General features: G+C 40.7%; 2 protein-coding genes across 3 annotated transcripts in view; both read left to right on the top strand.

Moving 5' to 3' along the window:
- Positions 1–24,397, top strand: part of mark1 (MAP/microtubule affinity-regulating kinase 1) — a 426,664-nt gene that overhangs the window by 309,456 nt on the left and 92,811 nt on the right. The window lies entirely within an intron of this gene.
- On the top strand, positions 1,460–10,943 carry tm4sf4 (transmembrane 4 L six family member 4). Its single transcript, NM_001003489.1, is given in 5 exon segments — positions 1,460–1,683; positions 6,070–6,159; positions 8,896–9,038; positions 9,481–9,664; positions 10,447–10,943. Coding segments are annotated over 5 exon segments (597 nt in total). The 5' UTR covers positions 1,460–1,509; the 3' UTR covers positions 10,453–10,943.

The raw sequence follows: 24,397 nt of genomic DNA, 5'->3' as shown, positions 1-24,397 counted from the left end.
GGCTCATTCTAGAAATGTAGTCAGTCCCGTGGACAATTCTAAAGACCGCGAAATTCGTCCTGGGAGGTACGTATTTTTGCAGCTTTTGATTTTGCGAATCCGCAAGAGCCTGCTGTGTGCGCTTTTTCGTATCTCAAATATCGGAGTGCCGTTCGCGCACGTTCTGTTCTCGCGTTAACCCACTAGAGTGCGCTGTCGAATGACTGTCTGTCTGACAGGCTGAATGATTGACTGGGCGACCGGCCAATCGTCTAACCCCACTCTCCTCCTTCCCAAAACCCAACCAATTTTACCGACTGACCCGCCCGCCTGCTTACTTACCTAAAACCAATTAACAATTTGCAAAAGCCGTCCAGAAAAAGAAAAACACTCGTCTGATTTTTACCACGTTTTCGGATTTTACTGCATTCTCACCCTGTAATGAACTTGTTCGTTCTATTTTTTTGGATTCTGTTTTTGTCTTACCTGATTTCCGGAACCACACTTCCCCGGACTCTTCCCCGGTCATTGTCGTAGTCAGCTACTCTCTGCGTCTCAAGTTCGCCGACGTACACGGCGAGCTAACTGGACAAACTGGTTGCGGTGGGAAAGCCCTCCACATGGAGGTAAGCGGTCAGCTGATAAGCACCAAAAGGAACGACCTCATACCGCCCCGTAGCGTTTGCTTAAAAAATGAAATGCAACCATACGTACCTCCTGCTACATTATTCGCGGTCTCAAGAAACGTCCACAGGACTACGTTTTTAGAATGAGCCTGAGTTGCATGAAAGAATACATACATTAGATCTACTAAAACACTCCGCCGTCCAAGTTCTCTCCCCCAACATCCATAGTTAGGAAAATGCTTTGAGACACTAAGAATTTGTAATGTTATATAAACAAATTTCGGGAGGAGCACGATCAGTCTTTGACTAGGCTAATTCATCACACACAATCATTCTATTATCCAATCAGCTCAAGAACGAACCCCTATAAATAGTCAAACACGTCATACCTCCGTTTTCTCTTGACTTCAGCGTCCCTCCACCACCCCAACTCCACACTTTTAAACCAGATACCTATTTAAATCTGAGGGGGGGGCGTTCTGGAGTCGGGCTAGACACTGCGCTCGGACCCTATCTCTCTTTGTCCTGATTAGTTGAATAAGACAAGTAACGGAAAGGAATTTCTTTAGCATAGTCATAAAGATTAAAAAAAAAAGATTTACATAAGATTGATAAGTATTTGTCTATAAAATGCTTCTTGATTTAGGAATTTCTAGATATTTGGACTAGAAACAAGACGAAAGCTCAAAGTAAAGTCATTTTTTTTTCTCAGTGTAGTCATAAAGATCCTCATGTTAAGGTGAGGCCGGTGTGACGCACTGATATCTGTTAGTGTCAATTGTTAGCAGTTACTGATTTACAGACAGCAGGTATAAAGTCCTGCCTCCACTCTCCTGCTCCAGCACAGCCGAACAAACTCAACTCCCGTCGGACTGTATTTCTTCTCCCCAGCAGAGACTCAATCATGTGCTCTGGAAATTTCGCCAAGTGTCTGGGCATCACGCTCATCCCGCTGGCCATCATCTGCGTCCTCTGCAACATCCTGCTCTTTTTCCCCAGCGGGAAAGTGGCCGATCAGAGCCAAGACATCACCGACGAAGTCTTTTACCTGGGGGGAATTTTGGGATCTGGAGTGCTGGTGAGGAAATAACAACTCAGAACGCCTTCGATATTACTGTTTTAATAATAAATGCACTTGAGAAGGAGATTGTATAATAATGATATTAATAATAATAAAGAACAACAACATTATTATTCTATTATTAGCATTATTGTTATATGCTGTGTTTTTATTCCTTTTTAGCACTGAAAAAACTGATGCACTGCTAAAAATCTGTTTCGTACTCAGTGTTTTTGTTTTGTTTCTAGTCCAAATATCTAAAAGTTGACATATATGACATATTGTGTTGAGTATTTCATTAAACAAGCCTAATAATCTGCCAATGAGTAAACATTTTTGTTTCAAGATTATTTTTCTTACCCCATTGGCAGATTGTTTTAAGGAAAAACTCACTTTATTTAAGTCATTATTTCTAAAAACAAGACAATATTTTCTGCTTGTCTAGAAAATGCTTCTTGATTTAGGAATGTTTAGATATTTGGACTAAAAACAGGATGAAGAAAAGTATTTTTGCAATGTAAAGACCTTCACATTCACATTCACAGCGCACTTGTGGATTTGGCCAAAAAATTGGGATACTGAACCCTTTTTTTAATGCTTCTGTTTGATTTACGGATTAAAAATGTCCCTATATCTGAAGGCAAAACTTTTTTTTCACCTTTGATTTTTTTTTCTAAAATCACTCTAACGTTAGGAAAAATAAATACCTTTCTATTTTCTATTGTTATTACTAACAATTATTATTATTATTATTATTATTATTATTATTATTAATATATTTATATTAATTATATATTATAAATTATTATTATTAGCTATTATTTCTATTATTAAGAATATTATTATTATTATTATTATTATTTATTAATTATATATTTATATTAATTATATATTATAAATTATTATTATTAGCTATTATTATTTTTTTATTTTATTTTTTTTTATTTTAACACTGAACATCTCTGATGCACTACCAATTAATGTGTTTTACACTTAGGGTTTTTGTCTCGTTTTTATTCCAAATATCTAGAAAATCGTATTTTTATAGATGAGTACAAAATATTGTGTTGTTTTTGTAAATAATTAGTCAAAATTAAGGGTTTTTCCCCTAAAACAAGCAATATTATCTTATTTTTGCTCTGAAGTAAAATTATTTCACTTACAGGATTGGCAGATTATTGTACTTGTTTTAAGGAAAAACTCACTTATTTAAAAAGAAAGATGCAAATAAGCAGCAAAAGCTTTTTGTGTATATTCTTTTAACTGTATCCTCTGAAAACACTGCAAAAAGAAGAGATTTTGTCTAGTTTCTTGTGCAAATTTCGAAATGTTGTTAAATCAAGAAGCATTTTCTATAGGCAAGCGCAACCCATTATGCTGCTTTCAGAAATAATGAGTCAAAATAAAGTGAGTTTTGCCTCAAAACAAGCTAAATATTTGTATTAAAACACAAAAACAAGATTATTTTTCAGGTTGTTTTGAGTTATTATTTCTTTCAATTTCGATTCAAGATGTTTTAGATATTTGAACATGCATTTTTTTTCTTAAACAGACTTAAAATGTCCTAAATTTCAAAATATTAGGCCTTAAAAAGTGTCTTAAATTCACTGAAATATTGTCTTGTCCTTATATGAAGAGTTTAGATGCAAAAACCTCTAAATGCTGTTTGATATCTTCTTCTAAAAAGGTCATTTTTCTCAGACTGCTGTGTGTAGGCTTAATAATTTTACTGTCATAGAGACGAATAAGTTCTTTTCATTGCCTAAAAAGTGAAATAACTGAACGTAAACGTAGGAGGCTGAAAAAAATGCTCATTTTAGGGGTAAATTTCACTCGACATTCAGAGGTTTATGCATCTGAATCAAATACTGTTTGTCCTAAACGGATCTTATTTTTCCTTCGTCCATGTAAATTTACCCAATCTGGTCAACACCCATCCAATCACCAACAATCCATCCCAGTGAAACTTAAAAAAAACTCTGTTTAATAATATAATAGCTGAATTAATAGCTGCAAAACCAGCATTTGATAGATGCGTAAGAAAGTTGTCTTGTTTTCCGAAACAATAACTCAAAATAAAGTGAGTTTTTCCTGAAAACAAACAAAATATTTTTATTACGAAGCAAAAACAAGATTATTTTGCATGATTTTAGTACTCACTTTGTTTTGATTTATTATTTCTTTTGATTTATGACATTTTAGATATTTGAACTCGTAACAAAACACAAACACTAAGTAAGAATTACTTACAACTACAAATTTTCTATAAAAGTGAGGAAAAACTATCTGTTACTTACTTAAAGTATTAAACTCACAAAAAATATTGTCTTGTCTTGAAATACTGTTTGTCCTAAACAAGTCTTATTTTTCCTTTGCCCATGTGAAGTTACCCAATCAGGCCAACACCCATCCAATCACCAACAATCCCTCCCAGTGAAACTGCTAGCGAAACTAGTAGCTTTACAACCAATATCAAGAAGCATTTGATAGACCAGTACAAAATATTGTCTTGTTTTCAGAAATAGAGAGTCAAAATGAAGCAAGTTTTTCCTGAAAACAAGCAAACTAATCTTTTCACAGAGAAAAAAAAGATGAGATTATTTTGCTTGTTTTTAGGAAAACTCTCCTTGTTTTGAGCTCTTATTGAGTTTCATCAGATGTAAGAATTATATATATATATATATATATATATATATATATATATATATATATATATATATATATATATATATATATATATATTTGATATAGATATTTAGATAATAAAGGTCCTTTACTGTTTACTCTGGTAAAAAGCTAATTTTCTCTTACTAGACAAGTTTGAAATATTGTCTTGTTTTCAGAAATAATGTGTCAAAATAAAGTGTTTTCCCTGACAAACTGGCTAAATAATCTGCCAATGAGGTGAGAAAACTGATATTATCTAGTAGTGAAAACAGGATTATTTTGTTCACTCTGTTGGTGTAATTTAAAAAAACTCAACTTTCAACTTAATTTTGACAACTGTTTTTTCCAAAAACAAGGCAACACATTTTGCTTGTCCAACAAAACGCTATTTTAATGATAAAAAGTCCAGAGCACATGGTGCAACATGATTAAGAGTGTGCCCGAGTCCACCTTTGCTATTTTAATGACGTAAAAATACTCCCCGGCGCATGGTCTAACAGGACTGTGCTTATTCTCTTAATGAGTTCTGGCTGTGTTTTGAGCATAACCTGCATTAAACCAATCAGAGTCTCGTCTCTCATTCCCTTTAAGAGTCAGTTGCGTCGCTCAATGGTGCATTCGCTATGTACATGATGACTTTGTAAGACTAAAAACTGAACGCTTCACTAGCGAGAACACAGTTAAACAGAGCAGCGAGGCATCTGCAGCGCGAGGATAAAGAACGAGCCTCCTCCATTCCGCCTCTTTACTTTACTCCTTTACTCCTTTACTTTGCTGGAGTGAGGAAACGGTGGAAACTCACTCCACTAAACACATCCATCAGCCCACATGTTTAATTTCCTTTGTTACGTGCAAAGATTTGCTTCAAAACTATTTCTAAATTCCGTTCTAATCTCCAGAAAAGGAATAAATGAACAATAATAATGAAGTGTGCTCAGAAAACTGAGTTATATCCAAACACACGTCCTGTTCTTATGCCCCATATGATGATGCAGACGTCTCCAAAACCCCACAGCTGGACGCATCTACACTTGTGTTTATTAAAGCGGATATAAATCTGCAGATAATCAATAATACTGCTGATAATAATCACATTATACAGAAGCAGACGGTCACGAATAAACTGAGGAAGCCCCCAGAGGTGAAGAAGGCGTGGAGACAGTGCTGTTTATATTGATGTAGAAAATCATCATTTCTGGATCATTTTAATCCTTTAATTGTTTTCATCTGTACAGATATCTGTGTGTTGCTTTGCTGTATTCAGCATTTGGGCCGGCATAGCAAAACTCTTTACATTTGTTTCTCTGTAAAGCACTTTGTGCAGCCTTGTGGTAGTTGGAAACGTGCTATATAAATAAACCGAACTTGAACTTGAACTAGCGCTGCTCTTGGTCTTAACACAAGGCTACAAGTTTAAGTAAGACTATATTTATATATGTTTTTTTTTACAGCAGTATATCTAGTGTTTTTGCATGTAAATTTGTATAGTTTGTGTTCCCTTCAGATTCGTTTTTGCAATAAAACTGTACCTAAACGCACTGCGTACAATGTTTTATCTGAATGAACAGAGCTTTTCCAGTTATTTTAACTAACTACAGTTAAACCAACTAAAATATTAAGCTAAACTTCGTATAATAAACCAATACAGTTAGTTTAAACAGATTCAAATGATTTAAAGTAACAGCATTTTTTTTTTGGATCTTGAAGTCATTTTATATTGTGTGTGTGTTTGTTCAGATGATTTTCCCTGCTCTGGTTTTCCTGGGCTTGAAGAACAACGACTGCTGCGGCTGCTGTGGGAATGAGAGCTGCGGGAAACGATTTGCGGTGAGAAAAACAATAACCAAAAGCTGGATTACCAATGACATGTGCACAGCGCTCCTCCACACAGCCACTCCGCTTCATGACATCCCAGATCTGCCATCAGAAAAGGCGGGAAATATTTTTGCAGGAATTATTTTAGCAGAAACATATTTTGGCTGAAAACGTTTTAGCAGAAAATTATTTTGTCAGGAAATATTTTGACAAGAAATAATTTAGCCGGGAAATGTTTAAGCAGGAAAAATATTTTGTGTGGAATTATTTTGCCGAGAAATATTTTAGTGGGAATTTTTTTAAGCGGGAAATATTTTAGCAGTAATTGTTTTGACGGGAAATATTTTGACAGGAAATTATTTGGCAGGTAAATATTTTGTCAGATAATGTTTTAGCAGTAAATATTTTACCTGGAAAAATATTTTGGAGAGAAATATTTTAGAAGGAAATAATTTGGCAGGAAAATATTTTTGTCAGGAAATATTTTGCAAAGAAATATTTTAGCAAGAAATATTTTGGTGGGTAATATTTTTTTAGCAGAATATATTTTGCCGGGAAATATTTTAGCAAGAAATAATATTCTCACAGGAAAATACTTTTGTCCGGAAATAATTTTGTCAGGAAATGTTTTAGTAGGGAAAATATTTTGTTGGGAAATATTTTGGCAATAAATATTATTGCAGGAAATAATTTAGCGGGAAATATTTTTCTCACAGGAAAATACTTTTAGCAGGAAATAGTTTGACAGGAAATATTTTAGTGGAAAATAAATTGGCAGCAAAATGTTTTTGTCAAAAAAATATTTTGTCAGGAATTGATCTAGCAGGAGAATATTTTGTGAGCAAATTTTTTTGTTAAGAGATATTTTAGCGGGAAAATATTTTCGTTGGGAAATTCCCCAAAGTGTAAAATAATTACATGCCGCGCATTTCAATGTTGTAATTGACAATTCTTTGTAACTGTTTCAATGCCGTATTGTTCTTAGTTTTATTTCCGTTTTAGCATTTAGTTAAAGCTTTCTGGTGTAAATTTAAAAAAAAAAAAACATTTTGGCCTTTTTTGCGAATTTGACAAATTTGAATTCTTCAATGTGTAAAATAGTTGCACGCATTTTCATGTTTTACTTGACTATGCCTTGTAATTACTTCAACACCACATTCTCGGTTTTATTATCATTTTTAAGTTTAGGTAAAAGGTCTTCGTGTTTGTGCACAAATTTGACAAATTCAAATTACCCAATGTGTAAAATAGTTACGGGTAATCTAATGTTTTAGTTATCAATTCTTTATAATAGTCTGAACACCATTATCTTCTTCACTTTGCTTCCACTTTAACGCTTTGATTAAGTTGTCTGCTTTTTTGTTTAAATTTGACAAATTCCAGTTCTCCAATGTGTAAAATAATTACGTGTTGCGCAACTCAGTGTTTTACTCAACGATTCTTTGTAATTTTCTGAAGACTATTTTCTTGACTTTGAACGTTTAGTTAACAGGTCTTTGTATATATATTTTAGTATTAATTCAACAAACTCAAATTCCCAATGTGTGAATATAGTTATGTGTATTTCAACATTTTACTTGACAGTTCCTTTTAAGTATTTCATGACCATTTTTTTTCTTCATATTGTTTCTATTTTAACATTTCGTTAAAAGGTCTTTATGCTTTTTTGTACAAATTCAACAAATTTGAATTCCCCAATGAGTAAAAATGGTAACGTCTAATTCAATGTTGGACTCTGCAATTTCTTGTAATTGTATTAACACAATTTTTTTGTTTTGTTATCACTTTAACATTTATTTAAAAGGTCTTTGTGTGTTTTTTGTACAAATTTAACAAAATCAAATTCTCCAATGTGTAAAATAGTTACGTGTTGCGCAATTTAATGTTTTACTTAGCGATTCTTTGTAATTGCCCGAATACTATTTTCATGATTTTAAACGTTTTTGAGCGTGTAGTTAACAGGCTTTTGTATATTTTTTAGTAATAATTCAACAAACTCAAATTTCCAATGTGTAAAATAGTTATGTGTAATTCAACGTTTTACTTAAAAGTTCCTTGTAAGTACTTAATGACCATTTTTTTCTTCGTATTGTTTCTATTTTAACATTTCGTTAAAAGGTCTTTATGCTCTTTTTGTACAAATTCAACAAATTTGAATTCCCCAATGCGTAAAAATGGTAACGTCTAATTCAATGTTGGACTCGACAATTTCTTGTAATTGCATTAACACCATTTTATTTTGTTTTGTTATCACTTTAATGTTTAGTTAAAAGGTCTTTGTGCTTTTGTTGTACGAATTTAACAAAATCGAATTCTCCAATGTGTAAAATAGTTACGTGTTGCGAAATTCAATGTTTTACTTAGCGATTCTTTGTGATTGCCCGAACACTATTTTTCCTTCGCATTGTTTCCATTTTAACGTTTTATTAAAAGGTCTTTTTGCTTTTTTGTAAAATTTCAACAAATTTGAATTCCCGAATGCGTAAAGATGTTAATGTCTAATTCAATGTTGGACTCGACAATTTCTTGCAATTGTTTTAACACAATTTTTTGTTGTTGTTATCACTTTAACGTTTAATTAAAAGCTCTGTGTGCATTTTTTCTGCAAATTTAACAAATTCCAATGTGTAAAATAGTTACGTAAAATGTCGTGCAATGCAGTGTTTTACTTATTCACCCCCTGTATTTATTGCAACACCATTATCTTGGCTTGTTTCCACTTTAACGTTTAGTTCTTCTTTCCTGCAGATGTTCAGCTCTATTCTGTTTGCGGCGGCAGGAGCAGTGGGCGCTGGTTACTCCGTCATTGTGTCCTGTGTGGCTCTAAATCACGGACCCAAATGTTTTTTAAGCGACGGCAGCAATAACGCCACTTACCCATTCACCGACGGGTGAGTGTTTATTCACAGACCCTCAAATAAATCCAGATCCTTTGATCTAAATCGTGGTGTTTTGGTGACTGTCGCTTTACATTCAAATGAGATTGTGCTCTTTTTAAAAGAGGGCGGAGCTACAGATGCCTGAGTGTCAGCATAGTGACAGGTTGAAAAATAAGACTGACGTCCTATGCTAATGAGGGAGAGATGGTCACTAGTGGGCGGGGCTTTCCCCCTCTGATGACACATAGGAAGGGAGAATGTCAATCAAAGTGTTTCTGCAGACTGATTTCATCAAGTCTGATCTCAACAAATATATTTAATTAAATGCTATCACTAGAGGCTGGTAGTAATACATAGAGAAATACATAACGGTGGTTTATTACAAGATTTCTGCAGTGTAATATGCAACATGGTGTATATTTGTAATGTAACGCATGTGTTTTTGCTCCTTCAGAAACTACCTGTCAAACCGTACGATGTGGGAGCTGTGTGCGGGACCCGGAGATATCGTCACCTGGCACCTGACACTGTTCTCCATCCTGCTGATCACCGGGATTGTCCAGATCGGACTGTGTGCTTTCCAGGTGATCAACGGATTGATCGGCACCATCTGTGGAGACTGCTGCGGCTGCTGCAAGGTAAACACTGTATACCACTGTGACCACTGTAATACAGACACTTACCGATCACCACTAAAAATAGTACTTGTTTAATAATAAGTGTACATTGAATGAGATTGTCTAAAATTTATTATATTATGAATAATAATAATAATAATAGTAATTCATTCATTTTCTTGTCGGCTTAGTCTCTTTATTAATTTGTGGTTGCCACAGCGGAATGAACCGCCAACTTATCCAGCACGTCTTTACGCAGCGGATGCCCTTCCAGCTGCAACCCATAACCGGGAAAATAATAATAATAATGAAAAACAATATTATTATTATTATTATTATTATTATTGTTGTTGTTGTTGTTGCTGTTGTTGTTACTGTTGTTGTTATTATTATTATCATCATCATTATTATTGTTATAGTTGTTATTGTTATTGTTAATATGAATGGTTTTTTTTTTATAAAAAAAAATAAAAAAATAAAAAATAAATTTTTTTTTATATTGTTAATATAAAAAACTAATAATAAAAAAAAAACTGCACAAATGCGTACCTCCCGGGACGTAATTCGCGGCCTCCAGAAACGTCCGCAGGGCTACATTTCCACAATGAGCCTGGGTTGATTAAAAATGTTAATAGAAGTCACTTTATACAAATTTTCAAGGTTAAAAGTTAGACCAAGCTCTCATAAAGCAATTCAAAAGCAGAAATAAACATAATTAAAAACTAAAAACATGATTACAAAACACTGCTACTTTATATGAACTGAATCACACTAAAGCCTCTTTCCATTTCTCCCCTCCACAGGAATAAAGTAAAACCTCTCGGACTGGACTCGGATCGTTGATTCTTCAGTACTAACATCCATCAATATCTGTAATTGTCAACATGTTCACCTCATGATTGTTATTTATGTCCTCCTGTTCAGACGGATGCTGTTTTCTTCCCTGTTTTCTATATGAAACATCCATTCGCCTGATGGCTGATGGCTTATGAAGGCAACAGATCTTTTGTTTTACGAAGGCGACATTTATTGTTATATATTGTTATATAGCTACACATACAGATTTGTATGAACTATTATATTAATATATGTATGCTGATACATATTAAACCTTATATTGATATTTATTCCGACTGCAAGAGAATGTTATTTTCGTACAAGTATTTACTCTATTTTTTAAAGAATGGAAGGGAACGTGCAAATAAAGATAATTTAAGTTGTATTTTATCTCAGGAAATTGGTTGAAATGCATAAAGGGATATTTGAGGCTTAATAAACTCTTGAATACGACAAAAACAAACACACTTCTCTGTGCTTGTTGTATGCTTGGATCTTTCTGTCTCAGTCAGCGAAGTTTTGGTGGAACATATGCCAACACAATCTCACGGCAGTTTGTAACGTTTTGATTTAGTGGCTAATTCGTATGAATTCGTATGATCTAAATTGTACAATTTAGTACGATTTGCTCATCCCCCAATGACTGTTGGGCTTAGGGGTGGGGTTAGGTGCCACGCCCCCTTTTAAAATCGTATAATCGTATACGACTGAACTTGTATGAATTCGTACGAATTAGCCAATAAACTGGCAAAACGTAAAATACTTGCGTTTTCTCGTGAGATCAGGCTGATTTTGGTGCATTTGAACAAAACTGATTTATTAAATAGATATATTTATTAAAACCAAGGGCGTTGAATTGGCATGGACGAAGTTGACGTGTCCCCACCAATATCCACCAATTACAGAAATGCCCCTCCCGATAATTTAATCGACTTCAAAATAAAGTAATGCTCCATCAACCCTTAGTAACCTACACATGCACAAAGTCAAGTTCGCTATGAGCTCTTCGTACTGTTAACCAAAGCTGTGCAATTAATCGAAATTCGGCTTCGGTTTTGGACTCCAAGATTATGAAAAATAACAATCGGAATGAAATCGGGATAAATTGCGACACGACACACGCACCTCTCTAAACTCCTCAACATTCACATCTCCTCAAAGCCAGACTGCAGTCAAATCATGTGAACTGACTTTTGCAGCATGTGATTGTTATTTGCATTATTTAGTGTTTATTTTATATTATTAAGTACTTTAATCTTGTTTTTAATAGCGGGAAGCTAGGAATGTACAGTTGAAGTCAGAATTATTAGCCCCCCTGAATTATTCACCCCCTGTTTATTCTTTCCTCCAATTTCTGTGTAACAGAGAGACGATTTTGTTCAACACATTTCTAATCATAACAGTGTTAATAACTCATCTCTAATAACTGATTTATTTCCTCTTTGTCATGATGACAGTAAATAATATTAGACTATTCTTCAAGACACTTCTATTTGTATTTTATGTAATTTGCATATATTTGCATATGCTGATGTATATATGAGAGCAGGACAGCTGTTGTTTATGTAGTAACCCAAGGATGTCCCGGGTCAGTGTTGCTCTGTCCATCTGCGTCCTGTTTTCTCACAAAAAATATATATAGATTACGTTTACAGATATACACAGATGAAGTCAGAATTATTCGCCCCCCTTTGATTTTTCTGTCTCTTTTCAATATTTCCTAAATGTTGTTGAACAGGTTGAGGAAATGTTCACAGTGTGTCTGATAATGTTTGTTCTTCTGGAGAAAGTCTTATTTGTTTTATTTGGGCTAGAATAAAAGCAGTTTTTAATTGTTTAAACAGCATTTTAAGCTCAATATTATTCGCCCCTTTAAGCTATAGTTGTTTTGATAGTCTACAGAACAAACCATCGCTATACAATAACTTGCCTAATTACCCTAACCTGCCTAGTTACCCTAATTACCCTAGTAAAGCCTTTACATGTCACTTTAAGCTGTATAGAAGTGTCTTGAAGAATATCTAGTCTAATATTATTTACTGTCATCATGACAAAGAGGAAATAAATCAGTTATTAGAGATGAGTTATTAACACTGTTATTATCAGAAATGTGTTGGAGAAATCTGCTCTCAGTTACGCAGAAATTGGGCAAAAAAAATAATTCTGACCTCAACTTAATGTCACATAATGTATTAAATTTGCATATATCAGATGTCTATATGCGCCTAAAGATTATCTAGACTTAAATATGCAAAGACGGCGTGCGAGCCAAAACTCTATCAGTGTTCTTACGCAACGTTATCATATCCGAGGAACCGAGAGACGGCTTTATGGGTAGTGTAAATGTTTGTTGTTCCGTGTGTCGATGTGTTATCAGGGTTTTTATGGGGGAAATGTTATTTTATAGTGGGTTTATAGGTTTCACAGCTCACATCTTCACACAGGAATGATTAACTACATGCTCTGTGAAGCATGTGAATGATGCGTTATTACTGATTAGACTTTATGGCTGACTCAAAGCTGTAGTGTGACAGGGAAACAAACACAAAGAGTATCTCCCAGCGATAATAATAATACTTATATTCCGACATTAAGGGCTCTATTTTGATGATCCAGGCGCAAAGTCTAAAGCGCAGGGCGCAAAAGCATTAAGGGCGTGTCTGAATCCACTTTTGCTATTTTAAGGATGGAAAAATCCGCTCTGCGCAGTGGCGCATGGTCTAACAGGGTTGAGCTTATTCTCTTAATGAGTTATAGGTGTGTTTAGAGAATAAACCAATCAGAGTCTCATCTCGCCATTCCCTTTAAGAGTCAGTTGCGTTGTGCTATAGTGCATTTGCTATTTACATGGCGACTTTGTAAGTGTAAAAACTAAACACTTCACTAGCGAGAACACAGTTAAACAGAGCATCTGCAGCGCGAGAATGAGAGATGAGCCTCCTTATTATCTACTCTTACTTTCACTCTGGTGGATAGGGAAATGTGTTGTCATCCATTAGCCTATACATAATTAATTTAGTTTGTTAAGCGCAAAGATTTGCTTCAAAACTATTCCTAAATTCAGTTCTAATCTCCAGCAAACGAATAAATGAACAATAATAATGAAGTGTGCTCAAACAACTGAGTTACATCCTAATACACATGCTGCACCATACGGTCTAAAACCTGACAGGTGGACAAATCTAAGCTTGATTTTAATCAAACAAATATAAATATGCAGATAATAAATAATACTGCTAATAATAATAACATTATGCAGAAGCAAATTGTCATGAATAAATTGAAAAGCCCCCCGTGATGAAGCAGGCATGGAGGCGGTGGTGTTTATATTTATGTAGGCTAGAAAATAATAATGTTTGTAATGTTTTGATCCTTTAATTGACCAGCTAAATCAGGGGTGGCAAACGTACAGCCTGCGGGCCGCATCAGTTTATGAGTTTAATCCGGCCCGCGAGATGATTCTGTAAAGTAGAAAAATGAGATGCATTTTTTTTTAATAAAAAAAAATATATATATTCCAGTTGTGTCCACTGAATAGAGAAATTGCAAATTGTTAATTTCATCCAATCCAGAAGCCTAAATCTGCATCAGTTTGACAGCCCTCTCAGAGAGTAAGATCTCATCTATGCCCTGCCGTACCACACTGAGGTGATCTTACCAGAAAGCGTAACTATTTCACGTGTGGTCAGTTTAGTGTCTAATTCGTAAGTTCAGTCGTACGAAAATGTACGATATAAAAAAGAAAGTTTGGGACCCAACCACACCCCTAAACCAAAGCGTCATCGGTGGATAAGCAGATCATACTAAATGATCTAGATCATACTAAGCGTCTCATGTTTTATGTTGATCGTATTAAAACCAAGAAATCATTCTGAAGTTGTTGTTTTTGAATAACATTTACCATGATTTTACTGGTCCGGCCCACTTGGGAATAGATTTTCCTTCATGTGGCCCCCGAGCTAAAATGAGTTTGACACCCCTGATCTAAATCCATTTAAAACCAGCTTGACCAGTCTGGTTTAAGCTGGACATAGCTGGTTTTGGCTGGGCTCCCAGACTGGCTAGGCTGGTCAAGCTGGTTTTAGCTGGTCATCTCCCAGCCTGACCAGCTAAGACCAGGCTGGAAATGGCTGGAAACCCACCTGGAAATGGGCAAAACCCCTCTTAAACCAGGCTGGAAATGGGCAAAACCCCTCTAAAACCAGCCTGGAAATGGGCAAAACCCCTCTAAAACCAGGCTGGAAATGGCCAATACCCCTCTAAAACCCACCTGGAAATGGGCAAAACCCCTCTAAAACCCACCTGGAAATGGCCAAAACCCCTCTAAAACCAGCCTGGAAATGGTCAAAACCCCTCTAAAACCCACCTGGAAATGGGCAAAACCCCTCTAAAACCCACCTGGAAATGGCCAAAACCCCTCTAAAACCCACCTGGAAATGGGCAAAACCCCTCTAAAACCCACCTGGAAATGGCCAAAACCCCTCTAAAACCAGCCTGGAAATGGCCAAAACCCCTCTAAAACCCACCTGGAAATGGGCAAAACCCCTCTAAAACCAGCCTTGAAATGGCCAAAACCCCTCTAAAACCAGCCTTGAAATGGCCAAAACCCCTCTAAAACCCAACTGAAAATGGCCAAAACCCCTCTAAAACCCACCTGGAAATGGCCAAAACCCCTCTAAAACCAGCCTGGAAATGGCCAAAACCCCTCTAAAACCAGGCTGGAAATGGCCAAAACCCCTCTAAAACCAGCCTGGAAATGGTCAAAACCCCTCTAAAACCCACCTGGAAATGGCCAAAACCCCTCTAAAACCAGCCTGGAAATGGCCAAAACCCCTCTAAAACCCACCTGGAAATGGCCAAAACCCCTCTAAAACCAGCCTGGAAATGGCCAAAACCCCTCTAAAACCCACCTGGAAATGGCCAAAACCCCTCTAAAACCGGGCTGGAAATGGCCAAAACCCCTCTTAAACCCACCTGGAAATGGCCAAAACCCCTCTAAAACCGGGCTGGAAATGGCCAAAACCCCTCTAAAACCAGGCTGGAAATGGCCAAAACCCCTCTAAAACCAGGCTGGAAATGGCCAATACCCCTCTAAAACCCACCTGGAAATGGCCAAAACCCCTCTAAAACCAGCCTGGAAATGGTCAAAACCCCTCTAAAACCCACCTGGAAATGGGCAAAACCCCTCTAAAACCAGGCTGGAAATGGCCAAAACCCCTCTAAAACCAGCCTTGAAATGGCCAAAACCCCTCTAAAACCAGCCTTGAAATGGCCAAAACCCCTCTAAAACCCACCTGGAAATGGCCAAAACCCCTCTAAAACCAGCCTTGAAATGGCCAAAACCCCTCTAAAACCCACCTGGAAATGGCCAAAACCCCTCTAAAACCAGCCTGGAAATGGTCAAAACCCCTCTAAAACCCACCTGGAAATGGCCAAAACCCCTCTAAAACCAGCCTGGAAATGGCCAAAACCCCTCTAAAACCCACCTGGAAATGGCCAAAACCCCTCTAAAACCAGCCTGGAAATGGCCAAAACCCCTCTAAAACCCACCTGGAAATGGCCAAAACCCCTCTAAAACCGGGCTGGAAATGGCCAAAACCCCTCTAAAACCCACCTGGAAATGGCCAAAACCCCTCTAAAACCGGGCTGGAAATGGCCAAAACCCCTCTAAAACCAGGCTGGAAATGGCCAAAACCCCTCTAAAACCAGGCTGGAAGTGGCCAAAACCCCTCTAAAACCAGCCTGGAAATGGTCAAAACCCCTCTAAAACCCACCTGGAAATGGCCAAAACCCCTCTAAAACCAGCCTGGAAATGGCCAAAACCCCTCTAAAACCCACCTGGAAATGGCCAAAACCCCTCTAAAACCAGCCTGGAAATGGCCAAAACCCCTCTAAAACCCACCTGGAAATGGCCAAAACCCCTCTAAAACCGGGCTGGAAATGGCCAAAACCCCTCTTAAACCCACCTGGAAATGGCCAAAACCCCTCTAAAACCGGGCTGGAAATGGCCAAAACCCCTCTAAAACCAGGCTGGAAATGGCCAAAACCCCTCTAAAACCAGGCTGGAAATGGCCAAAACCCCTCTAAAACCAGCCTGGAAATGGTCAAAACCCCTCTAAAACCCACCTGGAAATGGCCAAAACCCCTCTAAAACCAGCCTGGAAATGGCCAAAACCCCTCTAAAACCCACCTGGAAATGGCCAAAACCCCTCTAAAACCAGCCTGGAAATGGCCAAAACCCCTCTAAAACCCACCTGGAAATGGCCAAAACCCCTCTAAAACCGGGCTGGAAATGGCCAAAACCCCTCTTAAACCCACCTGGAAATGGCCAAAACCCCTCTAAAACCGGGCTGGAAATGGCCAAAACCCCTCTAAAACCGGGCTGGAAATGGCCAAAACCCCTCTTAAACCCACCTGGAAATGGCCAAAACCCCTCTAAAACCCACCTGGAAATGGCCAAAACCCCTCTAAAACCAGGCTGGAAATGGCCAAAACCCCTCTAAAACCAGGCTGGAAATGGCCAATACCCCTCTAAAACCCACCTGGAAATGGCCAAAACCCCTCTAAAACCAGCCTGGAAATGGTCAAAACCCCTCTAAAACCCACCTGGAAATGGGCAAAACCCCTCTAAAACCAGGCTGGAAATGGCCAAAACCCCTCTAAAACCAGCCTTGAAATGGCCAAAACCCCTCTAAAACCAGCCTTGAAATGGCCAAAACCCCTCTAAAACCCACCTGGAAATGGCCAAAACCCCTCTAAAACCAGCCTGGAAATGGTCAAAACCCCTCTAAAACCCACCTGGAAATGGCCAAAACCCCTCTAAAACCAGCCTGGAAATGGCCAAAACCCCTCTAAAACCCACCTGGAAATGGCCAAAACCCCTCTAAAACCAGCCTGGAAATGGCCAAAACCCCTCTAAAACCCACCTGGAAATGGCCAAAACCCCTCTAAAACCGGGCTGGAAATGGCCAAAACCCCTCTAAAACCCACCTGGAAATGGCCAAAACCCCTCTAAAACCGGGCTGGAAATGGCCAAAACCCCTCTAAAACCAGGCTGGAAATGGCCAAAACCCCTCTAAAACCAGGCTGGAAATGGCCAAAACCCCTCTAAAACCAGCCTGGAAATGGTCAAAACCCCTCTAAAACCCACCTGGAAATGGCCAAAACCCCTCTAAAACCAGCCTGGAAATGGCCAAAACCCCTCTAAAACCCACCTGGAAATGGCCAAAACCCCTCTAAAACCAGCCTGGAAATGGCCAAAACCCCTCTAAAACCCACCTGGAAATGGCCAAAACCCCTCTAAAACCGGGCTGGAAATGGCCAAAACCCCTCTTAAACCCACCTGGAAATGGCCAAAACCCCTCTAAAACCGGGCTGGAAATGGCCAAAACCCCTCTAAAACCAGGCTGGAAATGGCCAATACCCCTCTAAAACCCACCTGGAAATGGCCAAAACCCCTCTAAAACCAGCCTGGAAATGGTCAAAACCCCTCTAAAACCAGCCTGGAAATGGCCAAAACCCCTCTAAAACCAGCCTGGAAATGGTCAAAACCCCTCTAAAACCCACCTGGAAATGGCCAAAACCCCTCTAAAACCAGCCTGGAAATGGCCAAAACCCCTCTAAAACCCACCTGGAAATGGCCAAAACCCCTCTAAAACCAGCCTGGAAATGGCCAAAACCCCTCTAAAACCCACCTGGAAATGGCCAAAACCCCTCTAAAACCAGCCTGGAAATGGCCAAAACCCCTCTAAAACCCACCTGGAAATGGCCAAAACCCCTCTAAAACCAGGCTGGAAATGGCCAAAACCCCTCTAAAACCAGGCTGGAAATGGCCAAAACCCCTCTAAAACCAGCCTGGAAATGGTCAAAACCCCTCTAAAACCCACCTGGAAATGGCCAAAACCCCTCTAAAACCAGCCTGGAAATGGCCAAAACCCCTCTAAAACCCACCTGGAAATGGCCAAAACCCCTCTAAAACCAGCCTGGAAATGGCCAAAACCCCTCTAAAACCCACCTGGAAATGGCCAAAACCCCTCTAAAACCGGGCTGGAAATGGCCAAAACCCCTCTTAAACCCACCTGGAAATGGCCAAAACCCCTCTAAAACCGGGCTGGAAATGGCCAAAACCCCTCTAAAACCAGGCTGGAAATGGCCAAAACCCCTCTAAAACCAGGCTGGAAATGGCCAAAACCCCTCTAAAACCAGCCTGGAAATGGCCAAAACCCCTCTAAAACCAGCCTGGAAATGGTCAAAACCCCTCTAAAACCCACCTGGAAATGGGCAAAACCCCTCTAAAACCAGGCTGGAAATGGCCAAAACCCCTCTAAAACCAGCCTTGAAATGGCCAAAACCCCTCTAAAACCAGCCTTGAAATGGCCAAAACCCCTCTAAAACCCACCTGGAAATGGCCAAAACCCCTCTAAAACCAGCCTTGAAATGGCCAAAACCCCTCTAAAACCCACCTGGAAATGGCCAAAACCCCTCTAAAACCAGCCTGGAAATGGCCAAAACCCCTCTAAAACCAACCTGGAAATGGCCAAAACCCCTCTAAAACCAGCCTGGAAATGGCCAAAACCCCTCTAAAACCCACCTGGAAATGGCCAAAACCCCTCTAAAACCAGCCTGGAAATGGCCAAAACCCCTCTAAAACCGGGCTGGAAATGGCCAAAACCCCTCTAAAACCAGGCTGGAAATGGCCAAAACCCCTCTAAAACCAGGCTGGAAATGGCCAAAACCCCTCTAAAACCAGCCTGGAAATGGTCAAAACCCCTCTAAAACCCACCTGGAAATGGCCAAAACCCCTCTAAAACCAGCCTGGAAATGGCCAAAACCCCTCTAAAACCCACCTGGAAATGGCCAAAACCCCTCTAAAACCAGCCTGGAAATGGCCAAAACCCCTCTAAAACCCACCTGGAAATGGCCAAAACCCCTCTAAAACCGGGCTGGAAATGGCCAAAACCCCTCTTAAACCCACCTGGAAATGGCCAAAACCCCTCTAAAACCGGGCTGGAAATGGCCAAAACCCCTCTAAAACCAGGCTGGAAATGGCCAATACCCCTCTAAAACCCACCTGGAAATGGCCAAAACCCCTCTAAAACCAGCCTGGAAATGGTCAAAACCCCTCTAAAACCAGCCTGGAAATGGCCAAAACCCCTCTAAAACCAGCCTGGAAATGGTCAAAACCCCTCTAAAACCCACCTGGAAATGGCCAAAACCCCTCTAAAACCAGCCTGGAAATGGCCAAAACCCCTCTAAAACCCACCTGGAAATGGCCAAAACCCCTCTAAAACCAGCCTGGAAATGGCCAAAACCCCTCTAAAACCCACCTGGAAATGGCCAAAACCCCTCTAAAACCAGCCTGGAAATGGCCAAAACCCCTCTAAAACCCACCTGGAAATGGCCAAAACCCCTCTAAAACCAGGCTGGAAATGGCCAAAACCCCTCTAAAACCAGGCTGGAAATGGCCAAAACCCCTCTAAAACCAGCCTGGAAATGGTCAAAACCCCTCTAAAACCCACCTGGAAATGGCCAAAACCCCTCTAAAACCAGCCTGGAAATGGCCAAAACCCCTCTAAAACCCACCTGGAAATGGCCAAAACCCCTCTAAAACCAGCCTGGAAATGGCCAAAACCCCTCTAAAACCCACCTGGAAATGGCCAAAACCCCTCTAAAACCGGGCTGGAAATGGCCAAAACCCCTCTTAAACCCACCTGGAAATGGCCAAAACCCCTCTAAAACCGGGCTGGAAATGGCCAAAACCCCTCTAAAACCAGGCTGGAAATGGCCAAAACCCCTCTAAAACCAGGCTGGAAATGGCCAAAACCCCTCTAAAACCAGCCTGGAAATGGCCAAAACCCCTCTAAAACCAGCCTGGAAATGGTCAAAACCCCTCTAAAACCCACCTGGAAATGGGCAAAACCCCTCTAAAACCAGGCTGGAAATGGCCAAAACCCCTCTAAAACCAGCCTTGAAATGGCCAAAACCCCTCTAAAACCAGCCTTGAAATGGCCAAAACCCCTCTAAAACCCACCTGGAAATGGCCAAAACCCCTCTAAAACCAGCCTTGAAATGGCCAAAACCCCTCTAAAACCCACCTGGAAATGGCCAAAACCCCTCTAAAACCAGCCTGGAAATGGCCAAAACCCCTCTAAAACCCACCTGGAAATGGCCAAAACCCCTCTAAAACCAGCCTGGAAATGGCCAAAACCCCTCTAAAACCCACCTGGAAATGGCCAAAACCCCTCTAAAACCAGCCTGGAAATGGCCAAAACCCCTCTAAAACCGGGCTGGAAATGGCCAAAACCCCTCTAAAACCAGGCTGGAAATGGCCAAAACCCCTCTAAAACCAGGCTGGAAATGGCCAAAACCCCTCTAAAACCAGCCTGGAAATGGTCAAAACCCCTCTAAAACCCACCTGGAAATGGCCAAAACCCCTCTAAAACCAGCCTGGAAATGGCCAAAACCCCTCTAAAACCCACCTGGAAATGGCCAAAACCCCTCTAAAACCAGCCTGGAAATGGCCAAAACCCCTCTAAAACCCACCTGGAAATGGCCAAAACCCCTCTAAAACCGGGCTGGAAATGGCCAAAACCCCTCTTAAACCCACCTGGAAATGGCCAAAACCCCTCTAAAACCGGGCTGGAAATGGCCAAAACCCCTCTAAAACCAGGCTGGAAATGGCCAATACCCCTCTAAAACCCACCTGGAAATGGCCAAAACCCCTCTAAAACCAGCCTGGAAATGGTCAAAACCCCTCTAAAACCAGCCTGGAAATGGCCAAAACCCCTCTAAAACCAGCCTGGAAATGGTCAAAACCCCTCTAAAACCCACCTGGAAATGGCCAAAACCCCTCTAAAACCAGCCTGGAAATGGCCAAAACCCCTCTAAAACCCACCTGGAAATGGCCAAAACCCCTCTAAAACCAGCCTGGAAATGGCCAAAACCCCTCTAAAACCCACCTGGAAATGGCCAAAACCCCTCTAAAACCAGCCTGGAAATGGCCAAAACCCCTCTAAAACCCACCTGGAAATGGCCAAAACCCCTCTAAAACCAGGCTGGAAATGGCCAAAACCCCTCTAAAACCAGGCTGGAAATGGCCAAAACCCCTCTAAAACCAGCCTGGAAATGGTCAAAACCCCTCTAAAACCCACCTGGAAATGGCCAAAACCCCTCTAAAACCAGCCTGGAAATGGCCAAAACCCCTCTAAAACCCACCTGGAAATGGCCAAAACCCCTCTAAAACCAGCCTGGAAATGGCCAAAACCCCTCTAAAACCCACCTGGAAATGGCCAAAACCCCTCTAAAACCGGGCTGGAAATGGCCAAAACCCCTCTTAAACCCACCTGGAAATGGCCAAAACCCCTCTAAAACCGGGCTGGAAATGGCCAAAACCCCTCTAAAACCAGGCTGGAAATGGCCAAAACCCCTCTAAAACCAGGCTGGAAATGGCCAAAACCCCTCTAAAACCAGCCTGGAAATGGCCAAAACCCCTCTAAAACCAGCCTGGAAATGGTCAAAACCCCTCTAAAACCCACCTGGAAATGGGCAAAACCCCTCTAAAACCAGGCTGGAAATGGCCAAAACCCCTCTAAAACCAGCCTTGAAATGGCCAAAACCCCTCTAAAACCAGCCTTGAAATGGCCAAAACCCCTCTAAAACCCACCTGGAAATGGCCAAAACCCCTCTAAAACCAGCCTTGAAATGGCCAAAACCCCTCTAAAACCCACCTGGAAATGGCCAAAACCCCTCTAAAACCAGCCTGGAAATGGTCAAAACCCCTCTAAAACCCACCTGGAAATGGCCAAAACCCCTCTAAAACCCACCTGGAAATGGCCAAAACCCCTCTAAAACCCACCTGGAAATGGCCAAAACCCCTCTAAAACCAGCCTGGAAATGGCCAAAACCCCTCTAAAACCCACCTGGAAATGGCCAAAACCCCTCTAAAACCCACCTGGAAATGGCCAAAACCCCTCTAAAACCAGCCTGGAAATGGCCAAAACCCCTCTAAAACCCACCTGGAAATGGCCAAAACCCCTCTAAAACCCACCTGGAAATGGCCAAAACCCCTCTAAAACCAGGCTGGAAATGGCCAAAACCCCTCTAAAACCAGCCTTGAAATGGCCAAAACCCCTCTAAAACCCAACTGGAAATGGCCAAAACCCCTCTAAAACCCACCTGGAAATGGCCAAAACCCCTCTAAAACCAGCCTGGAAATGGTCAAAACCCCTTTAAAACCCACCTGGAAATGGCCAAAACCCCTCTAAAACCAGCCTGGAAATGGCCAAAACCCCTCTAAAACCCACCTGGAAATGGCCAAAACCCCTCTAAAACCAGCCTGGAAATGGCCAAAACCCCTCTAAAACCGGGCTGGAAATGGTCAAAACCCCTCTAAAACCCACCTGGAAATGGCCAAAACCCCTCTAAAACCAGCCTGGAAATGGCCAAAACCCCTCTAAAACCCACCTGGAAATGGCCAAAACCCCTCTAAAACCAGCCTGGAAATGGCCAAAACCCCTCTAAAACCCACCTGGAAATGGCCAAAACCCCTCTAAAACCAGCCTGGAAATGGCCAAAACCCCTCTAAAACCCACCTGGAAATGGCCAAAACCCCTCTAAAACCAGGCTGGAAATGGCCAAAACCCCTCTAAAACCAGGCTGGAAATGGCCAAAACCCCTCTAAAACCAGCCTGGAAATGGTCAAAACCCCTCTAAAACCCACCTGGAAATGGCCAAAACCCCTCTAAAACCAGCCTGGAAATGGCCAAAACCCCTCTAAAACCCACCTGGAAATGGCCAAAACCCCTCTAAAACCAGCCTGGAAATGGCCAAAACCCCTCTAAAACCCACCTGGAAATGGCCAAAACCCCTCTAAAACCGGGCTGGAAATGGCCAAAACCCCTCTTAAACCCACCTGGAAATGGCCAAAACCCCTCTAAAACCGGGCTGGAAATGGCCAAAACCCCTCTAAAACCAGGCTGGAAATGGCCAAAACCCCTCTAAAACCAGGCTGGAAATGGCCAAAACCCCTCTAAAACCAGCCTGGAAATGGCCAAAACCCCTCTAAAACCAGCCTGGAAATGGTCAAAACCCCTCTAAAACCCACCTGGAAATGGGCAAAACCCCTCTAAAACCAGGCTGGAAATGGCCAAAACCCCTCTAAAACCAGCCTTGAAATGGCCAAAACCCCTCTAAAACCAGCCTTGAAATGGCCAAAACCCCTCTAAAACCCACCTGGAAATGGCCAAAACCCCTCTAAAACCAGCCTTGAAATGGCCAAAACCCCTCTAAAACCCACCTGGAAATGGCCAAAACCCCTCTAAAACCAGCCTGGAAATGGTCAAAACCCCTCTAAAACCCACCTGGAAATGGCCAAAACCCCTCTAAAACCCACCTGGAAATGGCCAAAACCCCTCTAAAACCCACCTGGAAATGGCCAAAACCCCTCTAAAACCCACCTGGAAATGGCCAAAACCCCTCTAAAACCCACCTGGAAATGGCCAAAACCCCTCTAAAACCAGCCTGGAAATGGCCAAAACCCCTCTAAAACCCACCTGGAAATGGCCAAAACCCCTCTAAAACCCACCTGGAAATGGCCAAAACCCCTCTAAAACCAGGCTGGAAATGGCCAAAACCCCTCTAAAACCAGCCTTGAAATGGCCAAAACCCCTCTAAAACCCAACTGGAAATGGCCAAAACCCCTCTAAAACCAGCCTGGAAATGGTCAAAACCCCTTTAAAACCCACCTGGAAATGGCCAAAACCCCTCTAAAACCAGCCTGGAAATGGCCAAAACCCCTCTAAAACCCACCTGGAAATGGCCAAAACCCCTCTAAAACCAGCCTGGAAATGGCCAAAACCCCTCTAAAACCCACCTGGAAATGGCCAAAACCCCTCTAAAACCGGGCTGGAAATGGCCAAA

The sequence above is a fragment of the Danio rerio genome, chromosome 22 (genome assembly GCF_052040795.2).
Source record: "Danio rerio strain M-AB ecotype USA chromosome 22, GRCz13ab, whole genome shotgun sequence".
Lineage (NCBI taxonomy): Eukaryota > Metazoa > Chordata > Actinopteri > Cypriniformes > Danionidae > Danio > Danio rerio.
The sequence above is the reverse complement of the archived record's forward strand: the minus strand, read 5'-3'. Positions and strand labels throughout refer to the sequence as shown.